A 12,087-nucleotide genomic window follows, 5' to 3' on the forward strand; every position below is an offset into this window, starting at 1 on the left:
GAAACTTTTTTGAGATCAGAGAAATACTTCTTGAAGAAAAGTTGTTAAGGCAGAATTTAAGGGGTTTATTTAAGTTAAAAAGTCAGTAACCAGAGATCTTAATCATTGCATATTCTATTCATTTGTGTAAGCTATCCTTTGTATGCTGAAAGGTTTTGAAGCTTTTTATTCAAAATAATTCACATCCCTTATATTCAAAAACACCAATGGCTGATTTTTGGTGTTCCAAATTCTTAGGACAAATCAAAATAAAACTTGCTGCCAAGCACAAATATGAGAAAGGTAAGAATAAGTTGTGAAATTGTTACAGCAATCATGTAAACACTATTTCCCAGAAAATAAGCTTCCATCTTTAAGTTATAAGACTCATTTCCAATAATAAAAATTAAATTCAAATTCCTGCCTTGTTACAGAACTGCCTATTAACCCTAAATGCTTTACAAATTAGGGCTATACAAAAATACCAATTTATTGGGCTAGAAGGATAATAATGGAGAATTTGATTTGTGGTTCTAGGACATGGTAAGTTTGTTCCCTTTACCACATTTAAAGTTTGTCATTAAATTTTAAAAGCTATTATCTTTTATACAACTTCAATCAGTATGCAGTTCCACAACTCAGAGAGCATGAACCTACTTGGAAAAATGGCTTAATTCCATATTTGTTCTTGTGCGTCAACCTTTTAAAATTACAGTGCTTTCCCCATAGGATTCATTTTCCAAAAATTAATGTCTAGTTTTCTGGCTAGAAAGCTTCAGTGTTTATCAAGTTAGCTTGGAAAGCCAGTTTGAAATGTCAAATAAATGAAATTATTAACACCAGAGTCAAAAAAAAAAAAAAAAAGAAAAAAGTCTTAAAAGATCAAAGAAAACATAATCATATTCTGGGAAATGGCACAAAAAAAGGATTCCAGGAAGGCTAGTTTCAAGATACAGGTATTTAATTTCCCACTCACCTGTCCTACTCCCATCCCTCCATAATAACCAGGGTTTCAAAGCTTTTAGAGAAGGTATACAATAAAAGCTGCCCATGGGAAGAAAGATTAACACCATACCAAACTCTCTCTAAGAAACTTTAGACTGAGACATAACACCAAAAATTAGCATTTATTTCAGAGGGCCACTGAATACTTCCCAACATTATTAATAAACTGCTGAAAATTTTATCTTGCATCCTTATTTAGAGCCTTAATCACATGATAAATAATGTTCACATGGCGGGGCGGGGGGGGGGGGGGGGGGACACGACAATGAAAACAGGCAACACGTAGAATTTTATTAAATTATTAATATATCCATGTGAGATTTCTTTTAAAAAGGAAATACTTCACATTAATTATAAACACAAGGTTCATATTCTGGCGAAATAGCACCCGCAACTGCCTTAAAACACACACACAGACATACACCCACCCAGCACTAATATTTTCTCAGGATTAGTTTACTCTAACAAAGAAAAGTGAAGTATTTGGCCAAATCCCACATCTTTTTTCTCTGATGTCACACATCACAGAAAAAAACTGATTGCAAAATGGGAATTGAAATTATTAGCACTAGAATTTTAAAAATTAATTTTATAAGATTAGATAACTATCTGTAAATTCAGTTAGGTCAAAACAATGAGAGAAAATGATCAAAACACAGACAGTAACTATTCTTTCAGATGTGAAAGAAACTGTCACAAAAAATATAAAAAATGGATTTTTGGAAGAGCCTACTTACTCACCAGCCAGAGTTATTGTGGCCAAACTGTAGGTCCATCTATACTACTACATGTGGCACTATTACTTATTCGGCCCTTTGTGAGCTTTTGTATCAAACTCTGCTGTTGGTATTATTTCTTAAGCATGTAAATACACTTGTTATGATGATGTGCCACTTAAAAAAATCTGTGCACATACAACAAACCTATTGCTTAAAGTTACCAATATATTTTAATGTACTCATAATCATCTTTATCATTTAAGAGTCTCATAAACATTAGTTACTAAGAAGAAAAATCAGTTAAGACATCCTGTTTAATTAGGCAGTGCGTTAAATAAAATAATTGAACTTTCCATATTTAACAAACTTCCAAATTCCGCTTTCAAATTGATAAGGTCTCACCACACTAAGAAATAAGGTAAACCACTTAGAATAAAAGAGGGGAAGGAATTCTCAATTTGTAATGCCCAATGAAGAGCAGTAAAAGGGAGTTTATTCACTGGTGGGGCAAGGCTGGTATTGAAGGTGGTATTCATCAAGATGAGAAAGTCACTGACCAGAAGATACACTATTTGTGGTCAAAACAAGGTTGTAAGTTACTAGTTTGTATAGACTCTGAAGAACAAGCTTTCAACCTCTGAAAATATAACACAGTGTAAATATTATTTTGTTTTATACAAAAAATATATACTAAATATTATCTTTCTGGTTCTAAAAAGTCACTAAAAATTAAAAAGATTACACAAAATTTTACAAGTTACTACTGTGTTTATGCTGGAATAGAAAAATCTACTAGAAGAATAGAACACAGATAACAGAGTCAAGCTGTTCAAGTCTTAGCAAAACATTTCATAAAGTCAAATTTATATATTTAATTCAAACTGAGTTTATACACTCACTTTTTGTAACAAAATCAGTAAACACTGAAAGAGACCAAAAACAACCACAACAATGAAAGCCCCAAGTCAAAAAGAGCCAAAAAAGTTCCCAAAACAAAATTTATAATACTCATATACACACGAACAAAACTTATAATACTCATATACAAACGAAAGGATCATGAAAGATATGAACTTTTTGTTACAAATGAACAAGTTCCATTACATGTAGAAATAAAATTCAGTAATTGACCACATACCATAAAAAATATTAGCAAACTTGCAACATACCTTTTATTTCCTAGTTCTGGGTCTTTCTCAGCTTCAGCCTGTTAATAACAATTCCACATTTTATTAGAGGCTATTCTACTGGATTTAAAATATTTAACCCATTAATGCAGTATATTTTCAGTTCTTAAAATGAGGAGCTACAAAAACAAATCCACATCTTAAAAAGATATCAAAACAGCTAGTTTTCTGTGTCCACATAATTATCAGGTTCTAGAATATTTTTCTCATTTTTAAAGACCTCTAAGTAAAATTATACAGAATAAATGACATGCAGCAATTAATAAGAAAAATAAGTTTTCATAATGTTGACATAAATAAGAACCTTTTAAACTTTAAAAGCCTGGGAATACCACCTTTTGCTAAGGATAAAAATAACCTGAAATATCAACATTTTTTTGTGCAATTATTATTTTAAAATGTTTCTATTTATAAGGGAGACTAGTTGACTTAAAAAGCTTTACCTCAAAACATGTAGAAATGCTAGACAAAACTTAACAATAATCCTTTTAAACACATACCTTAAACACCAAGAATGTCCTGGGGCCCAAAATGAAAGGAGGAATTAAAATTCAATGCTTACATACCATGCTAGGATACATCACTGGACAAAAGAGCAAAAATACTGCCCTTTAGAACTTACACATGCTAGCTGAAGGCTTTTTCTGTGGGAATCATGTGTGCCATGTTGAGAATTACCTTTCTCTAGATTTTGTTAAATTAAAAACTGAGAATTGTACTATAAAGAAATTGACTAATATGTCTAGACACACTATCAATGAAATACATAAGAGCAAAATAAAGTCATTTCCAAATGACTTTTTTCAGTATGTATTCAGAAAGTTTATTGTCCATACATATTTTCTGGGAAAATTACTTTGACAATGTATTCTAGCAAACAAAAAGTAATCCAAGAGAGTGGGAAATACAGAATCCAAGAAATAACAGAAATAACTCAGAAGAGCAATAAAAAGAAAATTAAAGGTATATAGGTGCTTTACAAAGCAAATGGCCATACATTTAAAATAGGGTGTCGGAAGAATAGCTCTAAAAGAGCAGATTCTATTCAACAAATAGTAATTAAGTTATATGGCCTGAGTAACATGAAGACAAATCTTCTTTTTTCCTCTCAACAAGAAAAAAAAACAATTCCGAAACTGTATAGGAAAAAGCCATAATCCAAATACTGAAGAAAACAAAAACACAGCATCATTGTGAGAAAAGATTAGGGATTTAAGAAAGTCACGTCCAAATGTGCAAGTTACACACATACTACCCTACTTACAGACTCACTCTCATTACTATATTCTGCAGTGACTTCATAATCAAGATATCAAAAACGCAAGTATTGATTTTCAGTACTTAGAATTAAGCCTTCATACTATACATGCATATTTCTAGTTACAGAATTAGGTTTTAATGTACTATACATGTGGAATTAACAAAAATGAGGGGAGAGTATTGAAGAGAGGGTAACATAAGATGTTAATTAAGTCATTATAAACACGGTAAATTTAGGACTTCCTGTCATGGCTCAACAGAAACCAGTATGACTAGTATCCACGAGGGCAAAGGTTCGATCCCTGGCCTCACTCAGTGAGTTAAGGATCCAGCATTGCAGCAGCATAGCTTGCAGATGTGGCTTGGATCCAGTGCTGGTATGGCTGTGGCATAGGCCCCAGCTATTCAACCTGGGTCTGGGAACTTCCATAAGCCATGGGTATGGCCCTAAAAAGAAAAAAAAAATCTGGGGGCAGTATTCCATTCATAGTCTAGCTGAGGCTTTCATTACTTCTCATATAGACCATTATAATATCTTGAAATTAGTTTACCTGCCTGTACTATCCAATTTATTACTTGTTGAATGGATATAATGGACTTTAGTGACATACTCAAGATAACAAGCTAGGTTATCAGTGGTGGTGCTAATTAGACTTCAACAATAAGCCAAATGTGCTCTCCAAATTAATTTGCTGTAACAATAAGGTTAGGTAAGGACTTTTGAAGTAGAGCAATAATTCAGACAGAGGTTTCATATAATTTCCACTTGTCTCATTTATAAGAATTTGGGGAGCTCCCGCTGTGGCACAAAGGATTAAGAATCTGAATGCAGTGGCTCAAGTCCCTGAGGAGGCTCAAGTTTGACTTCCAGCTTAGCGCAGTGGGTTAAAGGATCCAGTGCTGTCACAGCTGTGGCTCAGATTCAATCCCTGGCCCAGGAACTTCCATATGCCCTGGGTGCAGCCATTAAAAAAAAAAAAAAATTGGGACTGTTTCTGGAAGAAAAATTTCTAAACAGTCAGTGTTTACTGTAATTCTGCAGAGTTGAAAGTAATAACTTGAAACATATCAAAACCAAAAAATTTTTTAAAATACAATGTTCTGCTGAGAAAAATTGCTAAAAACTTTACAAATTTTTCTGTTATCAGGTTAAACAAGCCATTCAAATTTATGCTTAAATCAGTACCTGTCATGATGCATTTACTTATAGGTGCTTTATTTAATTTGGATTTAGAAAGTGGATTTTTCTTTTTCTTGAGCTAGCACAAGATTTTTGGCCAATTAACAAAAACCATGCCAACACCAATCATAAGACTCTATTTACCTCTTGCTATTAAGATAAAATAAAACAATTAGAAAGATAAAATATCTGAGTTTGAATTTAATTCTTTCAAAGGTGAACTATTCATAGTTTTTATAAAGATTATTGCTGTGTAAGCCAAGAACCTGTAAAATCTTATTTCTTATAAAAGAAGAGAGTTCAGCAGGAGGAAGTCAAAATGGACTCAATGTAGATTCTGCATCCTGGAAGTAACCATGTTATATATACAGAATCATGCTGAGCATATGTCCATTTTAAGTATCAAAGTGAATATGCTACCTTTCCCAAAATTACCTCCATTTATTCTCATTTAGACAAATTTATACTGTTCTCTAAACCATGAAAACAGCAATAGTAATTGAAAAATAAATTTTTTAAAGAAAAGAGTATCTAAACTCAGAACCAGTTTGACTACTGCCCAAGAATAATTCTCGAAATTACTTTCAGTGTATATCTTCCAGCTATGGGAGAATGACCTATATGTTTCCTTCATTTCACAAAAGCACAAAAAATGGCACAAAATGATCTTACCTCTGATGAGTCCATCTCTGTAGATAATGTGCAAGTCAATACATGGTCACCTATGTTCTGCGGATTTTGTTTCAGAAAACTGTACATTGACTGAGCAGATTCAGGACTATCTAACTGAAGAATTGCCTTTGGAGAAAACAAAAAAGTATTAATAGCTCTTTAAAAAATTCAAAGTAAAATTACTATATGATCCAGCAATTTCACTGGTTGATATATTCCCAAAAGAACTAAAGCTAGGACTCAGACAAGTATCTGTACACCCATGTTCATATCAGTATTATTTAAACAGCTAAAAGGTGGAAGCAACCCACCTGTCAATCAACAGATGAGTGGATAAACAAAATGTAGTATATGCATACAATGGAATATTACACAGCCTCAAAAAGGAAGGAAATTCTGACATATTCTACAATGCATGCTGGAAAACATTATGCTAAGTGAAATAACCCAGACACAAAAGGACAAAAGTTGTATGATTCTACATATATGAGGTTTCTAAAGTAGTCAAATTCATAGAGACAGAAAGTCAAATGGTAGAATGGTGCCTGTCAGGAGCTAGGAAAAAGGAGGATGGAGAGTTACTGTTTAATAGGCAGGGACTTTCAGTTTGTGAAAATGAAAAAAGTTCTGGAGATGGGTAGTGGTGATGGCTACATAACAATGTGAATATACTTAATGTCACTGAACGGACAAACTTAGTTAAAATGGTAAGTTTTGCTATGTATATTTTTCCACAACAATTTCTTTAATTTTTAAAAATAATACATTTTTCTTCCAGATTTCAAATATGTGACTACAAAATGGTTAGTACTCATTTCAAAGTAAACAAGAGAAAACATCCTTAAAATACTGCCAAGTCAAGGCAAAACTGAAAGAAATAGTCGGTATTTTTAAAAGCAGAGGGATTAAAGATGTCTAAAGTAAAGGCTGCAAATTCCTTAACCATGTGTTATTTCCCTTCCATCCTATATCACACTACTTCTGAAGTACCAAACATGTTCTATATATCAGTTAGAAGCATGTGAAAGAAATCAGGTATCTACTTCTTGGTTAACTAGGTATTTTTTAATGAAGCAAATACTGTCACCTTGCTATAAAATCCTACCTATCTTTCTAGGTAATATATGTGATTGATAAAAATCTAATTTTAATGGACACATATCTAAATTAAATAGAAAAGACAGGGCATAGCAAATGTAAAGAGGATAACAATTTCTTTTAAAGAAAGCAGCCAAATCATCAAAGTAATAAGGAACGGTCATTTTCTACATCTTTCACTTATAACCTAACAGAGTTAGAGTTATCTCTATGTGTTTTACGGCTGGAAAGGACTTCAGAAAAACCTGGTTAACAAGCTTTCACTTACAAATAAGAACTAAAAGTGTAAACCAACTTAGCTAAGGTCACAAAGGTAGTTAAGGTTAGATGAACTTAAATCTAAACTTCTAAACATGATAATGCTCTTTGCACATATCACCCTTCTCTTATGCAAGTTTTATTTCCCCTTAAAACAAGAAGTTCATTTCTTCCTTCCCATCATAGCCCAGGAGAAAATATGATAGTATAACATAACTCTGCTAAGAGGCTGAATAATGTTTATAGATAGGTACTTCAGTTCAGAAGCTGAATTAAAAGTTGCAGACCATAAGAATATAGGGTTCAGTATATATTCCCAATAGAACATAAAATAAACATAACATCAAATAGGAGGGACCTTGTTACCTTGTTTTTATTACTCATGTATACGTGGTGGTCCACTTTTCCAAACTGAAGTCCAATACAAAGTACACACTGAAGTCCATCTTCTGGTAAGTTATCGAGATGTACAAATCGATTATAAATTGTATCTACATTTGCCTGCATTTGTTTTTAAGAGATAGCATAGAAAAAGAGAAACACAGCTGAAATACCAAACTAAGCATAGATTAACAACAATTTAATTTTTCAGATGTCAGGTGATATCCTCTCCCAAGAGTAAGAAAATGACTTATTGATATGAGTACGGATAATGAGTTCTTAGCTTTAAATTTAAGTAATCAGTGAAACAATATACAGTATAAAAAAGGAAGTATAATCTTTTTTCTTTCAATAATATTTATCCCAAACACTTAATATACCCAACATTTACTCAAGCCAGTTAATGGCTCCAGTATCTAAAAAACAGTTCACATTATGGACTACTTTACACTTTCTTATTTTTACCAAGAGAAGGCTGCTCACCTGACATTTCCGTTACTACAATATTTAAAAACTAGTGCTAAGATTTTTCCGATTTTTCCTTAATTCTTAACAGATGAACAATAAAACAACAAAATGTTTTTTATCAATTAAACAAGTACACAAAGGCACTTAAATGCCAAACTCACCTCTGGGTCATTTTCTCTAATCAGGGTTGTAAATATAGCTTCCTAGAAAGGCAAAAAATAGAAGAAAATTGAAGATATATAAGCTCTTTTTAATTTATATATTTAATCAAGATTTGTGATAAAGTAACCCATATGAATAAGCATTTAAGAATTATTCCATATGATAAGGAGTAAACAAAGTTCTATTTCTTCAAAAATCTCTCCCTCCTCCTAAACAAGATACCTAAGTCCCACCCTACCCATAGACTTTAATCCTTCCTAGTCCCCAAGTGTATTAAAGAAAGACTAATGAAGTGGTACCATTTAGGGGAAAGACACTCAAATTCACATACAAAGAATAAGAGATTTAATTTAGTAGACAGTAAGAAAATTCTAATTACTAAGAAATTTACCTAGGAAAATAGAGGATGAGGAAGAAGAGAGATATAGGCTAGTTAAAACAAACAAACAAAAAAAATCCACAAGGTATTGATTGAGTGTACAGCGATTTGGTGCTGCTGAATTATAGAGGCCAAGAGTGGCATGAGACAAGGATGTCAAAGCTGGGAGAAGCTAGCTGATGGAAGGGTTAAATGTATAGAAAAGGAACTTCATCTATGAGACTATGGTTCTTAATTTTTTTTCTTTTCAACACTACTAACATATATAAACCATCCCCAGCAATTACATCACATTAGAATGATTCTCAATGGTAGGCTTTGTCAAAATACATGCATTTCCACCTCCTCTTGGAGATTCTAATATCTCTGCTCCATGGCTCCTAGCAGTAAATGTTTATCAGCCACACAGAAAAAATGAAGGGTTTCTAAATCAATTGAACATGAATAGATTCTAATTTTATGCCAGTCTTATGACCCTGTGGAAAAGGTTTGAGGGAGACAAAACTGAAGGTAGAAGATATAAAGAAAAACTATTTTAGTAGGAATATTTAAGAGGTGAAGCAAATGGTGAATGGGATGAAGAGGGAACAGACTCCAGAAATATTTAGAAGTTAAAACAGACAAGATCTAGTGACCAACTGGTTGTGAGAAATGAGAGGAAAAAATTAAAGATAACCTCTGGGATACCAGTTCAGATACATAATGGCAGTGAGATAAGAATAGGGTTCTCTAAAGACTGTAGTTTTCAATTCTTATTTCCATTCCAACATACATGTGGGAGTGGATTCCCTCAATTTGGAAGTAACTCTCAAACATGAGATGGGAGACCATGGAGAAAAAGGAAGATGCTTTCTCAGTGTTTGAGAGAAATATGTCACACAAAGAAGAAAACTAGAAAACGTAACCAACTATAATATATCTGAGTTTAAAATTTAATAATATTCTAGTAAATATGACGGTAAGTCTATTATTTACCTCGTCTTTTAAATTCATGTTTTCAGGAGCCATACTTATTGAGAGTTGATTTCCATCCATTGATATTGGGAAGCAGGTATAAAATTTTACCATAGAATCTGCAGATTTTCTATTTATTTCTATAAATGCCTTTTAAAATAGAAATTACAAGAACGAAAAAATAAATGTCTTATTTAAGTTACTTTTTCTTGAAAAAATTTAATACTCAAGAGTCAAATGAACTGAATAACCTAGAAAATATTTTAAAATAAAAAATGCATTCCTTAGAAAGGTGAAGTCAATAGACTCAGAGCATTACAACCATAACCAAGAAATAATGAATGAATGAACTCATAAGGAAATACTAGAGAGAAATAAGAAGGGACTTTATAGTAAATGACATTAAGGAAAATCTCATCTATCTTATTCATCACTGTACCCTTAGTACCTAGAGCAGTATCTAGCATGTAGCAGACATTCAATGAACATCTATTAAGTAAATTAATTTAATGACTGACAAAATATGAGAAATATGCGAAATGAAAAAACCAAAGAAATGTGTAATGACTGACAAGTTATTTTTTATTTTGTTGTTTTTATGAGTATAAAAGCGTAGCTCCAAATATTTTGGTTTTAACTTTCATGCCTGGGTAAGCAAAGAGATTGAACATTCTTCCACATGTCTGATAATTAATGAGGTGGAAATATTCCATATTTTTGTTTATATTGTTATAATTTTAAAAAATGAATTATCTGTCATTTTATTTTACAATTTATTTGTCACTTTTAATATTTCATAGCATGCTTATATGAATCTTGTTTCCTATTTTACACAAATATTTTAAATTATTTATGTCCATTTTGCTTTGTTAATTTTAGTTTCACGTTTTAAATGTTTATATGACTGAATCTGATATTTTTTCCATATAACATATAGAAAATATTAAATCTCCAAATACTTAATACTACTACTCAATTTTTAATAAAAACTGGGCATACAATAACCTAGATTTTCTGTATTTGGATTTTACACTTATCTACATACACATCTATTTTGGTATATGATACAAAATTTGAATGATTCACTCTCAAATTCCCACAATTTCCCCCATTTCAGTGTACTGTCACATAAAATTCTTTGATTAAAAACTACATTCTTGGAGTTCTCTGAAGGCCTAATAGTTTAAGATTCAGCATTGTCACTGCTGTGGCTTGGATTTGATCCCCGGCCTGGAACTTTTGCATGCTGTGGGCACGGCCAAAAAAACAAAAGCGTTCTTTTTCATTCTTGTTCACTTCTAAACAATACAAATAATGTGCTTTTTAAAAAACCAGCTTTACTGAAATATAGTTTATATATCATAAAGTCCACTTGTTTAAGTGTAAATTCAATAGTTTTTAATATATTTATAGGTTGTGCAACCATTCAAATAATCTACTTTTAACATAAAATGAAATTGCATGTAACTACTTAACACTTACTCTCCCCTCCTACTTTGTTTTCTTAAGCACACTAGCTCAACTCTCAAAAATTTCTAGTGGTCACCAACTCCTTTCTATTGTAAGAACACTACTTCCCACCATTCTAACAGTGTTGTTTCCATTATTTAAACTTCCCCGAAATTTTTACCTCCTATAAAGTAACTTCCACAAGTTGTTCTTTATTAACAATACATTTTGTTTTAAATTTACAAAAGCAGAGTTCCTGTTGCGGCTCAGTGGTAATGAACCTGTCTAGTATCCATGAGGACACAGGTTCGATCCCTGGCCTCGCTCATTGGGTTAAGGACCTGGCGTTGCCATGAGCTATGGTGTAGGTCACAGATGCAGCTCAGATCTGGCATTGCCGCGGCTGTGGTGTAGGCTGGTGGCTGCAGCTCTGATTCAACCCCTAGCATGGGAACTTCGATATACCACAGGTGTGGCCCTGAAAACAAATAAATAAATAAACAAATAAATAAAATTACAAAAGCAATATATACTTACTATAGAAAACTGAAAACATAGAAATAAACCAAACCACCTACGTTGTTGTAAGTACTGATAGCTTCACTAGTCTGAGTCTGAAAATGGTTACTTTGCATCTGAACATAATTGGTAAAACAGAAACACTAGTAAGAGTGCTCTACAAAATGTCACAAGTTATTAAAAAAATGTATTTACTAATTAACAATGTATTTTCTACTAAACTAATAAACATTTGAACAAAACATTGATGAGGAACTCCAGCTTTCCCATTATAAAACTACATCTGATGTAAACAATATATTTTTAGGAGTTCCCTGGTAGCCTAGCAGTTAGGGATTTGGCATTGTCACTACTGTGGCCTTGGGTTCAATCCTGGGCCCAGGAACTTCTTCATGTCATAGGCGTGGCCGAAGAAAA

The 12,087-nt window shown here is 32.5% G+C and overlaps 1 protein-coding gene across 7 annotated transcripts in view; it reads right to left on the reverse strand.

Moving 5' to 3' along the window:
- The window catches only part of ZNF638 (zinc finger protein 638), a 78,980-nt gene that overhangs the window by 12,654 nt on the left and 54,239 nt on the right, over nucleotides 1-12,087 (reverse strand). For all 7 annotated transcript variants that reach the window (XR_007135089.1, XM_047781812.1, XM_047781816.1 and 4 more), the window contains exons 17-21: nucleotides 9,724-9,852; nucleotides 8,369-8,410; nucleotides 7,725-7,859; nucleotides 6,003-6,128; nucleotides 2,873-2,910 (exon numbers count right to left, since the gene is read on the reverse strand). Coding sequence is in view for 6 of the 7 variants with exons in the window: in XM_047781812.1 (XP_047637768.1) it covers nucleotides 2,873-2,910; nucleotides 6,003-6,128; nucleotides 7,725-7,859; nucleotides 8,369-8,410; nucleotides 9,724-9,852 (470 nt within the window). In the remaining variant the exon portion in view is untranslated. The remainder of the gene's footprint in view (nucleotides 1-2,872; nucleotides 2,911-6,002; nucleotides 6,129-7,724; nucleotides 7,860-8,368; nucleotides 8,411-9,723; nucleotides 9,853-12,087) is intronic.

Source organism: Phacochoerus africanus, chromosome 5 (assembly GCF_016906955.1).
Source record: "Phacochoerus africanus isolate WHEZ1 chromosome 5, ROS_Pafr_v1, whole genome shotgun sequence".
NCBI lineage: Eukaryota > Metazoa > Chordata > Mammalia > Artiodactyla > Suidae > Phacochoerus > Phacochoerus africanus.